Source organism: Puma concolor, chromosome C1, assembly GCF_028749965.1.
Source record: "Puma concolor isolate L17-30 chromosome C1, mPumCon1.1.hap2, whole genome shotgun sequence".
NCBI classification, from domain to species: Eukaryota; Metazoa; Chordata; class Mammalia; order Carnivora; family Felidae; genus Puma; species Puma concolor.
Window position 1 is genome coordinate 208,757,539 of NC_141674.1, and position 19,339 is coordinate 208,776,877.

At 46.1% G+C, this 19,339-nt stretch overlaps 1 protein-coding gene across 1 annotated transcript in view; it reads right to left on the reverse strand.

Annotated features, from left to right (window-relative positions):
* The window catches only part of AP1S3 (adaptor related protein complex 1 subunit sigma 3), a 67,546-nt gene that overhangs the window by 43,250 nt on the left and 4,957 nt on the right, over nucleotides 1-19,339 (reverse strand). Inside the window, 3 exon segments of the mRNA XM_086715228.1 lie at nucleotides 16,819-17,016; nucleotides 18,556-18,661; nucleotides 18,923-19,008. Of these exon segments, the coding sequence (XP_086571354.1) occupies nucleotides 16,819-17,016; nucleotides 18,556-18,661; nucleotides 18,923-19,008 (390 nt within the window).

Below are 19,339 nucleotides of genomic sequence, written 5' to 3' on the forward strand. Positions count from 1 at the left end.
TTGTTTTGTTTTGTTTACAAATCCCTCAAACATTTTGCAAAAGGCAAGACGAAAGTGCGCGGTATTTTATGCATGCTGCCTGTGCTGACTGGCTAAGCCTAAGGCTTGAAAAGGTGCCACAATGTTCACAGCCTTGTTCGGGCACTCTCTTTCTTTTCATGTGCAGGTGGCTTCAGAATATGGAAGTAGCCTGCGTTTCCTGTGCCCCCCCCCACCCCCCGCAATCCATGCCCTGACTCCCTGTGACTCTCGCTAGGAGGAAGGCTATGCTAAGTTTGAGAAAAATCATAGATAAGAGGCTGTGGTGGGTACAGCTGGTAATAGCTGGAATCTTACACTCTGCTCTGTTAACAATAGGAAATGGCCCTTCTCTGCTTTTGTTTTTCATTCTGTCTGGTTCACAGCCTACAGCCTAGGGACTGACATTACCAAATTCTGAAACCAAATGTACTTGAAAAGTCACATTTAAACCATCCCTGGTCACCATCCTAGGCCAAAATAATCAGAGGCAGGTGCCCAGGACGGATTCTCCAAAGACCCCAACAAACGTCATGAACAAAATTCTCACTGATCATGTGAACATCCACCATTTGCAAAACAATCTCAGGCTTCAAACACAGCAACTCCTAGCTGTACCTCAATCCAAATGAGGCTTGCACATTAAACTAAAAACTATAGCAAGAATTCTAAGACTGTGCAAGATATTTCAGGCTGACAGTAATAACAAAGACCCGATTTTATTTTATTTTTTTTGTTTTTAATTTTTTTTTAACGTTTGTTTATTTTTGAGAGAGAGAGAGACAGAGCATGAACAGGGGAGGTCAAAGAGAGAGGGAGACACAGAATCTGAAACAGGCTCCAGGCTCTAAGCTGTCAGCACACAGCCCGACGCGGGGCTCGAACTCACAGACCGCGAGATCATGACCTGAGCCAAAGTCAGACGCTCAATGGACTGAGCCACCCAGGCGCCCCCCCCCCCAATTTTATTTTAAATGAACATCAATACAATTTTTGACTTGGACTTTTAAACCATTTTACCAGTGGGATTGACTGAGTTAGTGAAACAATACCATTGATTCTGTAAATGTTCTATAAACCACATTGGAAAATGTTTGGGTATCTTCTGCTATAAAACTAAGGACAGTCTCGGATTCACCTTGCGTGGTAAATTTTAGTCCTGGGCTCCAGTGTAAGACACGTATTCCTCGGGAGGGAGAGTCTGGGGAAGGTAAGTCTGGGAAAAACTGTCCAGGGCTGATGCTGGATTCAACCCAAGGAAAGCAGAGAGACTGGGTTAATTAACTCCAGAAAGACCCAAAGTAACAGATCTTTAGCTTCTGCTTTAAGGGTCAGATAACAATCACTTTCCCCCTAACTTTATGAACCGACATCAGATTCCTAAGGACTGCGGTACTAACCTAAAATAAATGATGCACAGATTTGTAAAACCAACTTAACATGTGAACCTTGTAAGAAAACCTAAAGCAATGGGTCCTAGGTTCCTAAGAAATCTGAAACGGTTTTAACTCCACAGCAAATCCAAGCACATAAAACAATCTTATAGGTACATCGCTTTGCATTCCACAGAACACAATACTGTCAGAGTGAACTTTTATCATCTCAGGTTAATTGGTTAAATTAGGAACGTAGTGTAACGTATGTGGTGATAAGCCTCTATGACAGAGAGTGGATGATTATTCTTTTCATCCCCATACATTTGGAAAAAAACTACTTCAACTGATAACCCATCAAAAACAAATCAAGAGATCAGATGGTCCTTTTCGAGCAAAGCCAGGGTTCCGAGCCATGAACATGAAGCGTTGCTAGGAGAAGCAGGAAATGTGAGTAGCCACAAGCCATCACAATCATGATAACCACCAGCAAGGAACAGATAGTACTCATATGAGGTCATGGATAGATGTTCTATGATACCTATGTCAGAGACTCAGCTCAAAGGCCAGTAAATGGCAGAGAGGGATTCCAACACACAGATACATCCGACTCTAAAGCCTGAGGTTTTCCCACACAATCCGCCAGTCAAAGGCAGTCTTCACACGTGCACAGCGCCCGTGAGACTGCTAGACATACTACATGATGCTTTTGAATCTCTGTTAAACAGATACATAACACTCTGGTCCACAAGACTGCAGCCTGTTCACAAAAGACTACAGGTAACCCTCATAATCTGGCAATGAAAATAAAATAGCCCATAGTGGTGAGATTAGCTCTCTACAGAAGACACAGCTCAATCAGCCACAGTGTGGTCACAGGATGACACGGCTGGGATGACAACCAGAAAGGGCCTCCAGCTCCTATTCTACAGGAGCTGGTCTGAAGAAAGCTGTGTTAGCAGCAGTGGTCTGCTCAGAGTTCTTGAAAAAATAGGACAATTTGGAAGAATCTGTGAACACATCTCTAGGGACAAAGGCACCTGTCTGGCCTCTCCAAGTAGCATCTGTTGATTGTTTACCTAGAGTGGAGGTAGATACAACAGCTATGAGGCGGATCACCCTACAGACACTGTCACTGGCCCCCCCATCTTGCTACTCCGATCCTGCACTCTCCCAAGAAACTTTCTGATCACCATCTAGCTTCTCAGGGTCCCTTTTCTCCAGGAAGACTCCAGTCTATTAACAGACCAACCCATATGAACATACTATGCCACATGACAAATTTATTTATTTATCAATAAAGACAATCCATTGCATGGCGGACACGGTTTGGGGCACATTTATATGTGTGTCCTATTGTATTGTTTAATCCACATACCTAGGTGACGTATCATATTGAATACAAAAAAAAAATTAGTTATTGACACTTCAAAGACTTTCGTGGAGGGGTGCCTGGGTGGCGCAGTCGGTTAAGCGTCCGACTTCAGCCAGGTCACGATCTCGCGGTCCGTGAGTTCGAGCCCCGCGTCGGGCTCTGGGCTGATGGCTCAGAGCCTGGAGCCTGTTTCCGATTCTGTGTCTCCCTCTCTCTCTGCCCCTCCCCTGTTCATGCTCTGTCTCTCTCTGTCCCAATAATAAATAAAAAAAAATAATAATAATAATAATAATAAAAGACTTTCGTGGAGTCTTCAAAATATAGGAGGCAGGGCTAGGTATTGAATTCAGGTAGGATTCTATACCTTTATAATAAATCCCCAAGGTCTAAGGGTAATTTAAAAGGGAAAGGAGTGTTGGTAGACTTGAAAGTCTATGCAAACTTTTAGATGCAAACTTTTAGATGAGCGATTACTCTAGAAATCAGGTCCAGAAATTTTAGCAGATTTTAAGAAGGATTTTTATCCCAGAAAACTTTAAGAACCACCAGCACGGTATTTTGTGCAGGCTACATGCATTAAGGTGACATTACTCAATTGTTACCAATTTAAGTTTCAGTCACAGGCAAATAGTTTAATGCTATAATAATTGCTGATAGTGCTAATTACTTGATAGTGAACCTGACCTCTGCTCAGAGCTCATTATATGATGCCTCTCCGGGTTCCTTCTATTCTTAAGATGTGAGTAATTAAGGGTGGATGGTGATACGCACATGCATTGGCCGAAGTGCTTCTATTCTCTACTTGGTGGCCTCCAGTTCCCTACCCAAAAGGGAGCATCAGACTACAGCCTGCACTGGGCTGGCCCATTTTGGGGTCATAGCAATCAGCCATGTGCAGGTAGGGCTGAAGATGGGCTTAACATCTTCCATTTTGAACACCTGTTTCTTTTTTATTAGACTTCCCATGTAGCATAAAGTTTTATTACGGGAGAATACAACAGATGTTTTACGGTCACTTTTGCCGGAAATCACCATTCCTTATACCACTCAGTAGAGAAACCGGCAATGTAAGATAAGTACAGTCTGTTTTCTCACTTCTTTTTCTTGTGCAACATTTTAAATAGTTACTTTAAAATTCAGAAATCAAACCCAATTTTAGCAACGTGGAGCTATGGAACAAACTCTAAAGTCACTGGCTCCCATAAATAATTGTGTGCATTTTCAGTAAAACTGATATTTAATTATAAATCTTTCTATGATGTTACAAAAAAAATACCACCCCAAGATGCTTTGGTCAATTATATCTCAATAAAACTGCGGAGAAAAAAAAAGATGCTTTGTAAGAAAAAGGAAATCCTACTGTGTTTATGACTATCTTATTTCACAGTTAACAAAAAAGAAGTTTAGGCCTTTTTTTTGGTCACTTTTGCTCAAGGTCTAAAATTTTTAGCTTCCATAGTCAAGACTGTAGTACAGAATATAATTCTAAATTGGAAGTATATTTTAGAAACATTCACGTTGTAAATATTTGCTAAAAATATAATAATTATTGCAAACCTATTGATCTTAAATATTCTGTTCTTTGAACTCTTACTGATAAAATATGATTATACTCACTGGTTATAAGAAGGAGCTCAGGAAAATGGGATTGAAAGGGTAGTTTTATTTAAAAAAAAAGTCTCACCATTACTGTGTTGGAAAGATTTAGCGTGGTCTTTAGAGTATCAGCATTTTGACCCTGAAACTGATAAATATGGATAAACATCACTTAATCAGACAAGTGCATTATTTTAAAGAAGGACACTTTAAAAAACTTTTTTTCTCAGACCAATAGTTACTTATCTTGCAACTGACAAAGAATAAGAGTCCTTTCCAAAGCTTTACACAAGGAGCCAGAATTGAAGTTTTCACTTTCAGTCCCTTATGTGCCTGGACACCTGGGTGGCTCAGTCAGTTAAGCATCCAGCTCTTAACTTCGGCTCAGGTCATGATCTCATATTCTCATGGTTTCATGAGTTCGAGCCCCATGTCAGGCTCTGCGTGGACCTTGCAGAACCTGCCTGGGAATCTCTCTCTCCGTCTCTCTCTCTGCCCCTCCCCTATTCACTCTCTCTCTCCCCCTCTTTCTCTCAAAATAAATAAAAATAAATAAAATTAAATTTTTTTTTTTTACTTTTGAGCAAGTGTAATGGCTTGAATTTTAATAGGTATGGACAAACAGCTGCTCAATAAATATTTATTGCCTGAATTTTCTTTTAAACTGTTGTATGGAAACCAATTTGACAATAAATTTCATATTAAAAAATTTTTTTTAAATGATCATTGGCAAAGATAGGCTCAAATTCTTCCGAGAAATGGGTGTGGTTACCAATACAAACAAGATGAACAAAAAACTTTGTTTCACTTTAAAACTTCAAATCAGTTACACCTATATGTGCACACGCTACCCCCTACCATCTAAAAATACCACAGAGGACGGAGATTTCGTTTAGGTGTTTGTCTCAAGCAGTGCCTGTCCACTGTTCACACTCCACATCTGTGAAATGATGGTTCTGAACAGAAAACAGAAAAGACAGACCTTTCGGGACTGTCCTCCAGAATGGCGCAGAGAAAATCTCCTGTCTTTCAATGCCCTCCACCAAAGCACCAAAGTACTCTACTTTTTCTTGGGAGATATCTAGCTCCCAAGTATTTGGGCTGTGTGTGTGTGTGTGTGTGTGTGTGTGTGTGTGTGTGTGTGTGTGTGTGTTTTCCAACCCATTCCCCCATGCAGTCATGCCAATCTGCTTACAGGCCTTAGAACATGTGTTACTGGGACCCACCTCAGCAGCTGGCTCCTCCTTCGAGCCCCGTGTCTGAAATACACTCATCACCAAAGCACATCTGTAACATCCTTTCAAAACCTCTCTCCAGATTCACACTTCCCTCTGAACCCTAGTGCCTCCTGACCACATCTTCATTTTTCAACGTTCTTTGAAGAAACCCACGGTTTAGCAGTACAAACTGCTCTATTTATAGGTTTCCCTCCCCATGGGATCAGAAGCATCATCAGTTCTGTTTCCCTTATAGCGTTTAATAATCTCCATTTCCGGGGTTAGACCACAGTAGGTATTCAGTAAATTTGTACCTAAAGCAGAATAATAACGCTGTGCTTTTACACTTATGCTGACTGAAGCCAAAATTGCACTTACGATCGTGCACTTAACGATGCACTCGTGACGTTTACGCACTGTAAACAGACAGATGTGTGAGGAATGCAATGACTCACCACCTAGTTATGTACCCTCAGTGTTGGGATGGCCATCAGACCTTCAGGCCAGCTGCAGACATGGAAACTGCACCTGCAAGTTGCACCTAGGACATGTCAGGCATCAACAGCAACGTAAAGACACACGGATCAGCAACTCAACATCACACCCCCGCCCTGGTTCTGACACATTCAGAAAACAGTGTACGTTAGGTTTAGAGAGACATGGGATTTTCTTGCAGCAAGTAACAGACTGTGAGAGCCAGAAAGAGTTTTTAAGATCATGCCTCAGGTCCAAGCTTGCTTCACGTGACAGCAAGAACAGAGCCAGGAAGGCAGGAGAGCAGTGAAGGTCACAGTCATTAGTATAGCCAGGTGACGGCCCTGAGTTCTCTCATTCCCAATGCGGCAACCCCTACCAGTGCTATGTTCTTCTGTCTTCCTAGTGATGTCTGTCTTAAGCTGCTATTATAATGAGCTTCCCTTGTCTTGGGGGTGCCTGGGTGGCCTGGTCAGTTAAGCGACCGACTCTTGATTTCGGCTCAGGTCATGATCTCATGATTTGGCTCATGGGACAGAACCCCACATTGGGCTCTATGCTGACAGTGCAGAACCTGCCTGGGATTCTCTCCTCCGCCCCTCCCCTCTCTCAAAATAAACAAACTTTTTTTAAAAATGAGCTTTCCTTCTTGAAACATACATGAAAGTGATTGGAGGAAGAGAGTTTGGGGGAAGACATACAGGGTAGTGGAGGGAAGGAACAGCAGTTGGTATTTTAATGTTTATTTATTTTTGAGAAAGAGAGAGTCAGAGTATGAATGGGGCAGGAGCAGAGAGACAAGGGGACACAGAATCTGAAGCAGGCTCCAGGCTGTAAGCTGTCAGCACAAGAGCCCAACACGGGGCTCGAACTCACAAACCAAGAGATCATGCCCTCAGCCGGTCAGACGCTTAACTGACTGAGCCACCCAGGCACCCCAGTATTTTAAAGGAACTAACCCAGTCGGAGATAAAACACACACACACAAATGTGTGCACGCACACACACACACACACACACACACACACACGCATCCTAAATACACCTGCAATTTCTGTACCATTGTACTTTGGCTGCTTAGAAGGCAACTAACTCATCCCCAAAACCAAGCAGGGAAGTGAGGCTGCTTCAAACTACTTCTGATGAACTACTTCTGATGCTTGAGGAGGGTATTAACACTTTTTTAACTCTAAAACTAAAAAAAAAAAAAAAAAGTTTGTCCATTTTGCTCTCTGGAAAATCCACTTGGGAGAAGTGTCATTCCCAGATGATACTGGATGACTCCTGTCCCACTGGGGCTGATGGACGAGCAAAGTTGGAGAAGGTGGAGTCGATGAGAAACCAGGCTCTCCTCCAGGACTTGCATTTCCCTCAAACTGCCTGTCTTTACGGTCTACTTATGAACCCTTCCCACTGACATGCACATCCAGCATATCTACAGTACGTGCTCTTCTGAAAAGCTGCAGGCAGGATCGTCCTGCCCTTCTGGTCTCAGCCCAGTGCCCATCTCTCCCATGAGCTCATACCGTGTCCTGCTTCTGCAGCAATTATATAATCTGAACAATATACTTCAGTGCTTAATCATCCACTCCTGTGCATGTGAGAAATTTCTTCCCCACAACACACATATCTTGCAATCAAGAAACAGATCTACACTTGTGGGTGTTTCTTTTCTTTTTTTGTATTTATTTTTTTAATGTTTACTTACTTTTGAGAGAGAGAGAGGCAGAGAGACAGAGCACAAGCGAGGCGGGGGGAAGGGGAGGGGCAGAGAGAGAGGGAGACACACAATCTGAAGAGGCTCCAGGCTCTGAGCTGTCAGCACAGAGCCTGATGCGGGGCTCAAACTTGTGAACTGTGAGATGATGACCTAAGCCAAAGTCAGACACTCAACCAACTGAGCCACCAAGGAGCCCCTGGGTTTTCTTTTCTAATAACCTCCTCAGTTAAAAGAGCTCAAGGATTCACAAGTGAGAAGGAAAAAAAAAAGCCTGAGAAGTGATTCATATATGATTTCTCCATTCATTACTTCCTCTGGGCAGAGTAATCAATTTAGAACATACCAACAATACCTGTTAATTGCTTCATTTTTGTCTTAGAGTAACTATAACTCCAATTAGATTTTCTTCTAGAGTCTTTTGAGAGGCAGACCGGCCTTTGGTTCTGTTTCAAATCATTTAAGGACCAAAAAGATAACTGGAAATAGTGGGTAGAAATTCCAGGCAACATTCAGTATGACTTTGAAGTCCAGTGAAACATGAATAACTTGGGACCCTATTCGTATTTCATAGTGATGCTCATTCAATCATTCTTAATGTGAATTTTTTTGTGATCAGGAACTTTGTTTAAGAGGCTATGCTTAATATGCTAACCTCGATGGTAATGACCACTTCAGTGTTTATTAAGAACTTACATTTTCCTCCTACTGGAGACTACTCAGAACTCAATAAAAATCTGTCCCTCACGCCTTTATACCTTGACAACAAGGTCTACACTGGCGAACAAAATTTGTTAGGAGGTGGGCAATGGCACATCCATCATCCTCTTTCAAAGCTCAGGTTCAATCTGAGAGAAAGACCTGGCTTGCTATATAGTCAAGTCTTCCCTCTCCCGCTTATTTATTTTTTTTTACCAAGACTGTTGATATAGACTAGATTATCTGAATCCTTAAAGTATAAAAGTCATGAGGCCGAATAAACTTTAAAAGGTTGGATGCACGTGCAGTGCACTTAGAATTGAGGTTTCGGCTTCTTAGTAAAGAAACTGAAAGTACTTGTTTAGGAAATAAAAGAAAAATGTCCTATACATACACTGGGTTTTGAATCACATTGGAAAAACACTGTGATACTATAAAAACCCTTACCTTCTCCTATCTCCCCAGTGTTTACAGTCTATGATATTTTGTTTCTTTATTTCATTGGTTCAGATAAGTTTCCTGGGGGGATGGGGAGGAGGCGGGAATCAACTTATAACCCTTTTTAAACATTTTGTTAGGGTTTTTTTCCTGTTTCTCTTAAAAATAGCCTAGCTAACGTTTATGGAATGTGTTCCAGGTGCCAGACCGCATGCAAAGGGCTTGAACTGGATTATCTCATTCAATCTGCAGGTAAACTGAGGAAGTGGGCCCCGTGTGAAAGGGATAAACCAAGTGGTCAAGGTCACAGGGCACACATGCAGGGCTTGGGGCTGTCGGCCTCATCATGTGCTCATCCTGGACACATTGCACTGACATCTGACACCTGCCTCTGGAAATGAACACATGAAGGCTTTAGGGGGTGGGGGGAAGCTGGGCAAAATGCCCCGCGTGTCACTTCTACAGGGAACCAGTAGCTGAACGTTTTCACAACAGAGATGTGTCTTCCAATAACACGTTCTGTCACCTGATGAAATTCGGACATTTCTCTTCAAAGAAACCTTTTTTTCAAGCCTTTTACAGCTTCACCTCCATATAACGAAAAGTTGCTGCCTTTTTTTTTTTTTTTTTTTTTTTTAAGGAAGGCTTGGGAAGCTGGGGATATGCAGCAGACACAAATCAGGGGCAGAACAAATCAGTGACAGTCGTTATCTGATGCCACATTTGATGGGGCCTTCCTGACTTTTTCAGGGACGTGACTTCTTAATCTTGCTGGAATGTTCAGTTCTTTACTGAATGCAGAAAGGCCAACCCTAAGTGATCTGCCAACCATCTCTGTACTTGAATGGTTCAGTCCTCTCTGAAGTGACTAGAAACATTATTCTACGTCGTTACCAAAAGTTTTCAGAGTTACTGAAGTGAGAAAGATGGTTCACATTTTTCCCCTCAGGTTTTCTCAGTTCTCATATGAAAACAGGTACTAATAGGAGTCTCAGAAGGCTGGCCAAGAGCTCAAGTCAGAGAGAAAGCCTGTGTGTGTGTGTGTGTGTGTGTGTGTGTGTGTGTGTGTGTGTGTGTGTGTGATTTCAGGAAACTTCTGCCTACATCCCAATTCCAGACACATCCAACCTTAAGAAGTTCCAAAACACGCAGGGCACCTGGGTGGCTCAGTCAATTAAGCGTCTGACTCTTGATCTCCGGTTCAGGTCATGATCTCACTATTCATGAGTTCAAGTCCCGCATCAGGCTCTGTGCCATTAGGCACGGAGACTGCTTAGGATTCTGTCTCCCCTCCTCTCTGCCCCTCACCTGCTTGTGCTCTCTCTCTCTCAAAATAAATAAACTTTAAGAAAAAGTTACAAAGCACAGGGAAAAACCAAACAGAGTCTTGCTGGAGGACTAATGTAAATGAAGATATTTTTAAAAGTGATTTTTCATATAATTTAGAAGATAATTAACATTCAAATAGAACTGAAGTATCTAATAGAACATACAATACAAAGTGAAAATGTATCACAATGGATGCTTAGAGCCCTTCCCAGGAACAATCACTGTTTCTCTCATATCCTCCTGGAAGTCTCCAGTTTATACACGGGCGTATCGGTCTCATTTTACACAAATGGGGAACTAATGTACAGGATTTACACTGACAAACTACACCACATCTGGACTTTTAGGGCAAACCTGGAATGGGCTGGGGAAGCCTCGATGTTCTGTACCCAAGGGGATATGGGAGAAGGACATGGTTCCTGAACTCTATGTCCAGTCACAACTGCTTCAGGAAGTGACCAAGGGCCAGCTGAGTTGGCCCGATGAATGGACCCACCTCCTCAGGCTGAGAAGGGGTGAAATTGCAGGGCCTGAAGTGGCCACCTACACCAGGACTGCCCCCAATTCCACATGCTCCCACAGAGTCCCACATTGCCCACATCAGAAACACCTGCAACTTCCATCAAGTAAAAAAATGAGAGGATGATTTATGAATGCTTTATAATATCCTCTTCTGTGTCATTGGTACAAAATATTCAGAAAGTTTCGAGAACTTTCTACCAAGAACATGGGCTCCAGGACAGCAAGGAGCTTCTGGTTTATTTAACACAAGCTCTGAGGCCTAGACCCAGGGCTGGTTTCCGTGGACACAGGGTTCTTGCCTAGAGCAAGTCCTTAGTTTACTGCTCTGCAGTCATCTTGAAATTCTCAACAGTTTTTTGAGCAAGGGACCTTACATTTTCATTTTGTATTAGGTGTGACAAATTATATAGCCAGTCCTACCTGGTGCACTGCCTGTCCTGGGGCACGTGCCCAATTCACTTGTCAAATATATAGTCAAATATATTCACTTGTCAAATATATAGTGAATGAATGGAAGTTACTTTAGAACGTAAGTCAACAAACTACAGCCGATAGCCCAATTCTGGCCCGCCCCCTGTGTTTATAAATAAAGTTTTATTAAAACATAGCCACACCCATTTGCATCTTGTCCATGGCTGCTTTCACTCTATAATAGAAGAGTTAAGTGACAGTGACAGAGACTTTAGGGCCCACAAAGCCTAAAATACTTACGATCCAGCCCTTTACAGAAAAATGTTTCTGACCCCGTCTTCGAACACCATCTCAACCTTTTCGACCCAAATCACCGAAACAGCAAAAAAGGCAGGTAGCCTTGTGAGATGTAGAGTGCTAGTCTTAAGCAACTAGCCATACACAAGCTACTTCTTAGGTTTTTTTTTTTTTTTTTATCTTTAAAGTGTGTATGAATTCTGCAGCGTGGACTCAAACGCATTTGTGAGTTTTTTTAATGTTTATTTAGTTTTGAGAGAGAGAGAGAGATAACGTACACACGCATGCGCACAAGTGGGGGAGAGGCAGAGAGAGGAGAGAATCCGAGGCAGGTCCGTGGTGTCAGCACAGAGCACGACATGGGCTGCTCCATCCCACACACCGTGAGAGGGTGATCTGACCCGAAATCAATAGTCGGACGCTTAACCAATGAGCCACCCAGGCACCCCCATTCGTGTTTTAGTGCAAAGAAGTTGTAAATCTAAAATGATCTGTGCAAGTCATGATTATCCCTTGACGTCCGCTCTCTACAAGACCAAGTACAAGACCAAGTACAAGGCGCCCCAGCTTGCAAACCATGGCCTTAGCTTCTCCTCTTTAATAACCCAGGGTGGCCAGAAGCCTCCTGCAGCATTTAAGTACGCAGCGAACCCCACCACACACCCATCCTTTCTCACCAGCCCGGAAGCCCTACTAAGAGAGGATCCGACAAGGACAGGAACATAGGAAATCCTGAGTGCCCTTATTCTTGTACTTCAGGTCAGTGGCCCATCGCACTGACAGACTCCCAGACACTTGATCATTTTCCCCCGGGCGCTTTGCAGAAACTAGTCAGAGCTTTTTCAGAACTCACTTCTACCTGTCGGAAAGTTCCCGGGCTCGGGACACGGTTGGAGCTTTTTCGAAGGCCAGCTTCCTCGTAACATTCAACGGCATTTCGTGTCTAACTTAAATGATTTGTAGCGCTTCCTTTTCATTGTTAAAAGTCACCATTTATCCTGCTATCAGCAGCCACGTAATCAGCACAGTTCCTCTGGCCGGTCAGGGTGCTGGCGAGACAGGTCAGAGCTGCCCTGGGAGGCCTGAGGGGCTTGGCTTCTGGTTTCCCAGTGCATTCTCTCACAGCACAGGATCTGGGGGCTCCAGATGGTCCAAAGGGAGTTTCTCCCAGGTAAATGGCTAGGATAGGCAGCAGGCCCCAGGGAAGAAGTAACCCCAGTGAAGTCTCCGATCACTGCAAGAACCTCTGGCCTGGCCACAGTAACAACAAAATATCATCAAAGGAATGGGTCATGGGGAGATCCCAAAATGCTTATCTCTGGGGGCTCTTCAAGGAGTTTTCGTCCTTTGTGTTGGGGGATAGGCTTTGCTTTATCTGTTACGTCTTAGTCAATAATGAAATCACTCATGGGACCCAAACGGACACACATCGAAAATACCCTGTGGCGAGTACACAATCTGCTGACCATTTCCTTCCAGCTGTTTGTAAAATGTCACACAAAAATCATAAGCTGTTGACATTATTGGCCACAGAAACCAGGAATGGGAACTCAGGAATCACAATCCTGGGGTCGGGTAAACACAAGTCTCACTGGTGTTGTTGGGAGACCTGGGGGAAGGGCTGTCTGTGGTCTCGCCTCTGGGGATAACTGACCACCACCGAGGCCACGTTGCCCTCCCTCCCTTCTTCCCAACCCCCTCCCCCCCCCACTAATGGCTGCCCAGCAGTTCACAGGAGGCTTTGGAGCAGGAAAGCGCTCCTTGCTGTAATAAACTACTTCACCCTGGAACTAGAACTTAAACTGCCTAAATAACTACGTGCTTATTACGGTTCACTTAAGCCTTGGACGATTAAATTGATATACTGGGTAGGGAGGCGGGATCGTAGCAGGATCTACAGGTTCATAGTTAGATTTCTCCCTCCTCAGCCCTCTGCAACCCTCTTCATCCTTCCTGTTTCCAGGCGATACAGTGAGATTAGGACAAACACGGGGAACTCTGATGTACTTGATTTAGGAGAAGGTGCCCTCGTGCTGTTTCAAACTGACTGACGTCAACGCTGATCAAGAACTGGCTTCCCAGTTCAGCTCGGGAAAGTCTCTCTCTGAACTAAGATTTAAAATCACACCAAAGAATCTTCGATCTTTTTGTTTTTAGCGTGAGCGGATCTCACTTTAGATATAAGCAGCGTCCATTATGATCATTTGCATCGCAAGAAGACGATTCTTCATATTTCAAAAATGGGTCACCCCTGGAGTTTCTTTCAATGGGTAATTCCTCTATTTTGTTTGCAACGTGGTTTTAAAAGCCATTTCAACTTATCCGAAGCATGTGGACTGCATAAAGCAAGGTCCGCTTGCATTTTTAGTAAAGGCACCCCCACAGCCCTTCAAACTTCACCCTCTAAATCCTCACTGCTATCTTCTTACAGGGAAAAAAAAAAAATAAACAAACAAATAAAAGAAAATCCTCCTTCCTCCACCAGCATTGTCAACCATCCAACAGTAAAGGCTTCCCACTAAGATGTTTAAATACACTGTGCTCAGAAGCCACGGGGATCCCTGAAACACAATAACCCTCTCATTGCTTCCCAGGGCAGACAGAGGTTTCTAAAACAAAGACAGGGTGCAGAGATACAAAGTTGATTCAAACAAGACAATTCGGATAAAAAAACAGTCCCCAGATTCAGGAGGTATAGAATCCCTGTGCTAGAAACCTGGCCCACGGGCACAGGGATGAAGAACCATCTCCTGTGCAGAGGGAGCAAGTAGGATAGCGAAAGCACCTTTTAGTTTCCTAAGGGAAGAGTTGGCAGGAGTCAAGAACAGAGCAGGAGAAAGACAGAGGGTCACAAAGTGGCCCTCACCAAGAAGGTTCTTCCCAGCACGTGGCAGTAATAACAGAGGAGACGTTCTAGTCCCCGAGCTCCGACGGGGGCAAAGCTACTGCCCTAAATGCATTCACTTGCATTGACTCACAGAACCTGCCTGTGACTCCTTCGCACTCTTAAAAAATAGGTAGCTCCAAAGACCTTTTATTTATGTAGGTTTTGTATGGTTATAGTTTTTCTTTTTGTAAAATTTTTTTTTTTTAATTTTTCAACGTTTTCAACGTTTTTCAACGTTTATTTATTTTTGGGACAGAGAGAGACAGAGCATGAACGGGGGAGGGGCAGAGAGAGAGGGAGACACAGAATCTGAAACAGGCTCCAGGCTCCGAGCCATCAGCCCAGAGCCCGACGCGGGGCTCGAACTCACGGACTGCGAGATCGTGACCTGGCTGAAGTCGGACGCTTAACCGACTGCGCCACCCAGGCGCCCCTCTTTTTGTAAAATTTAAACGTTTTCTTTTTAATTTATTTTTGAGAGCAAGAGCATGGGGGGGGGGAAGGGGGCAAAGAAATGGAGACAGAGGATCCAGAGCGGGCTCTGTGCTGACAGCCTGATGTGGGGCTCAGACTCACGAACCTAAGACCATGACCTGAGCCCAAGTGACAGAGCCACCCAGGTGCCCCTATTTTACATTTTTTTCGAATCTTCTCAATGTCTGGCTCAGTAGAAGACAGCTGGACTCTCCTAGCTGTGTCTGTATTCAATCTGTCACATAATCCCGGGACATGTTAGTCTCAAGCAAACTCCACACACGGTCATGTAGGAATGAATGTGAAAAAGGCACATAATATCATGGTGCTGTTATAAACTATTATGAAATTCCTCGGGTCTTTGTGGATCTCTGAAAAGTTTCAGGGACTCCTTAGGGTCCCCAGACTGCACGTGGAGAACTCCTTCTAACAAGTCGGGAACACTTACAATCTTCACTTGACAAATAAGCCAAGTGGCATAGAGAGGTCAAGAGACCGTCCAGGGCCACATTGCTAAAAATAGGTCGGGACAGGTAAAATGCAAAGAGCAGAACACTCACTTTCATCAGGATTTGCCTGAGATGGTGAATGGTAGGGTTGAGCATCCCACTGGGCCTATCCGAAGTGCTCAATCACATGAGCATTTCTGGTGGGCGAGGCCTGGTGGTAAAGCCACACATTTCTGCACACATTTCTGACTACCTGATCATACGATACCAGCAAGAAAAAAAACAAAACTCCACGGCAAGTGCTGTCTAGAGTGAGCACCCTGCCCCAGTTCATTCCCACTTCCACCCCTCCAGCAGGCAAGTGATGCTGGCGAGCTCCGCACGCTGTCACCTTGTTCCTTGGGAAACCCGAGCAAACGAACAGAGCTGCTCCATTATTTACAGCCTCCTTTTTACACCGTGCTGTATTTACAAGGAATCCTCAACAAACAACAAAAGGCATCTCCGGCCTGTGCAGCCAGGCCTCTCCCCGGGGCCAGGATCTGTGGTCTTTGTGTCCAGGGGCTTAGCATTCCACGGCTGTCCTTGACTATCTCCTGCCCAGCCCGCAGCTGAGGGCCCTCAAGCCCTCAGACTGCGGGTCGCTTCTGTTCCTACTTAAATGTGGGACCTGAGCTCACCTGGGGAAGTGCGACTGGCACAGTTCAGGCCACCTCCCTGTCAAAACGCTAGCCCTGGACAGAAGGCGACGGAAGAGGCGCCTGAAGCTCTTGCTTCCACCCAGGGCAGGTCACGACCTCTCACCTGGGGCGCTGGAACTGGTCTCCTTGTTTCTACTTTGATGGAAACCCCTCCTCGAACACGTGTCCTTCAGGCGACTCTCCGCCAACAGCCACAGGCATTTTTTTTTTTTTTTTTTTTTTTGCGTGTAGAAGGGATGAGATGAGACCAGTAATCTCGCTAAAAGGCTCCCAGGGCTCAACTAAGTTAGAATAAAACCCAAACTCCTTAACTTGGCTTCTAACGACCCGCCTCAACTGGACCTGGCCCCTCTCTCTCTCTTTTTGCCACAAGCAAGGATTTCTTCTCGCTCCTCTTTGCTCTCTCTCGGCTCCCACCACCTGCATGGCCCCTGCGGGATCTCCGGCATCTGAGATGTCACCTCCCGCAAAGGGCCTTCTCCGCGATCTCCTCCGCCATCCGGTGGTACTGGAGACTTGGGGAGCACTCACTCGCGGCGGTTACCTTTACTTCCCCGGTCTGCCACCCGGCTCCCCATCTCGTCTCCACACCCTCCTCCCAGAAGGTAACCCCCCTGCCAGCGAAGGTCCCCCGCGTCCCCCTGCACCTGGCCGCGCGCGCCTGGCACTGACCCCGCGCTCAGCGAACGAGCCAATGAATGAAGGAGCGCGCCTGTGGCCCCGAGGGTCCCGGGCCGGTGGCCCGCGCGTCCGCACCGTCGGGCGGCGGACCGGGACCCCGGGGTCCCCCCGGCGGCCGCCGCAGGTGCCTCCCGCCGGCGCGCGCCCCCGGGTCACTCACCATGGTGGCCGGGCCTCCGCCGCCCCCTCCCCGGCCGCCCAGGAGCGAGCGGCGAGCGAGGAGCGGGAGTCACCAGGGCGCGAGGCGAGAGCAGGAGCCGGAGGCTGACAGGTGAGGCGCCCGCCTCAGACCATGGCTGCTTCCCACAATGCCCTCGAACTGAAAGTTTGCAGACTCCTCCCCGCGCGGCTCCCCTCCCTCCCTCCGCCCCTCCCCTCTCCCTCCTCCCCTCCCTTCTCCCTCCTCCACTCCCTCCTCCCTTGCTTTCTCCCTCCCCTCCTTCCGTCTCTCCACTACTTCCTCCCCTCCCTCCTCCACCTCCTCTCCCTCCTCCCAACACCCCCCCCCACCAGCCCTCCCAGCCCGGCGCGCAGGCTGCGGCAGGTGCATAAGCACCTGCCCCCGCCTCTGCACCCCAGGCCACTGGGAACCCCTGAGCAGGGACCCCCGAGGGAGCTGTTTTCCTGATTCTGTCCCGGGGAATATGTTATTCCTGTATTCCAGAAATGTGCATCTGCCCCCAGCACTTGCAGATACCCTTAGGGAACGTGGCAGACGCTGCTGGCTTGTCCTAAACCGAGAAGGGAGGGAGCGGCTGGCAGAGCCGGAACTAGAAGCGATCCCTTACCACCCCCCCCCCCCCCCACCTACCCATTCCCGATTTCTTCCCGTCTTTGTGTATTTTTTTTAATGCTGCAATCCAAGGACATAGGTCATTTTATACAGGCCCGGTTTTAGGACGTCTCTCCTAAGACTTGGTGGCGTCGAATGTCCAGTCTCTTCCCTTCTCCGCTTGATGTTTCTTAAGCCTGGAGTTTTTACCTGGGGCGGTAGGCGTGTCCAGACCCCCACGTTGTAAGCAGAGTTTTTAGTGTGTGTGTATGTTCTTTTGGGAGAGGCTGTTGGTTTTATCAAATACCTGAAGAGATCCGTGCGGAAAGGTTAAAAACCTTTGCCCGGGTGCTCCCTGGAGGCCAAAATTGCTCAAAGACCTTCCTAGGATTTACTGTGTAATTTCCACGGGGTGTGGGCTGAGAAGATGGGTTAGAAGGCATGCTCCATCCGTCCATGCACTGGTGACACATTTATCAGTGCTAACTCTGTGCCGGGTCCTACAGAAGGGGCATGGGGGGCCAGCTGAGAAGAAACAAGCTGTCTTTCTTCTGAAGCTTTTTTTTTTAAATGTTTATTTATGTAAGGAATCTCTACACCCAATGTGGGGCTCGTGAACTCATGAAGCTTTTTATTTTTATTTTTATTTATTTAAGTAAATTCTACACCCAATGTGGGGCTCGTACTCAACGACCTCAAGATCAAGAATCACCTGCTCTTTCAACTGAGCCAGCCAGTCTTTGGAAGCTTACAGTCTCTTGTGGGACAACAGATAATAAACTGGTAAATAAATAATGATGATTCAAGATAATAATTATAAAGTAAGATGAGTGTTAAGTGGGTGAAAGGATTCTAAGGAAGGTGGGTGCAGGTGGCTGGGATGGGCTCAGGGAAGGCTACGTACCTTGAGCCTAGGGGGGCAGGTGAAGGATGCCCCTGAGGCAGTGACGTAAGACCTGGAGGTGAAAAGCCAGTGCTCAGAAGGAAAAGAAGAGAGTTGTCCTTTTCGAAAGACCCCAAAGGGGACCTCTGTGGCTGGACTTAAGTGATAGGACGTCAGAGAGATGGCAGGAACCAGAAGCCTGTGGGCCTTCTCTGCTTTAGGGCATCACGTACAGGGCTTACAGCCCCCAAGACGGCAACCGCAAAGTTCTCAGAAAGCTCACCTCCATCACACTTCACGCCTCCTGTTGGCTTCCTTCCCTGGTGTTGTGGCATCTTCCAGAGGACTCTGGAAGAGGATATGTAACAATTTATGCCCCATCCCAATGGGGTGAGTGTGCCTTCTGACAGATGCTCCACGATTTACTGTGAATTCAGGAGAGCTGCTTTCGAACTTCTGATTGTCACCCCGGGGTGTGCTTTCTGCCTATCTTTGGCCTTTCGACTTCACCCAGTTCAACCGTAACCTTTGCGGGTCTTTTTCCTTCCACTGACTTCAGGGCGGCGCACAGCCCTACCCCACCTGCCTTGCTGAGCCTATGAAAAGCACCCAGCGCCCTCTGCTTTGAGGGTTTTGTTGCTAATAGAAAGAGCTGGAATATCAATGGTGTACATGAAAGATAAATCCCCGTGCTCCTGCCAAGAGGGTTAGGTAAAAGATTAGAGCGAGAGAAAGCTCCCTCGCAGAGTAGCCTGTGTTAGGGAACGTTTGATTAGGAAATGAGGGGAGTTTGACTTCAAAACTCATCTTGGGGCGCCTGGGTGGCTCAGTTGGTTGAGTGTCTGCCTCTTGATTTTGGCTCAGGTCATGATCTCACAGATCCTGAGATCGAGCCCCATGTCAGGCGCTGATGCTGCTTGGGATTGGGGGGTACTGTGCCCATCGTCCAGATGAGAGCCTGAACACAGAGGTGGTGAGACCGAAGCAGGCACAGGCGGCGAAGAAGAGGGAGAGCTAACTCTGGTC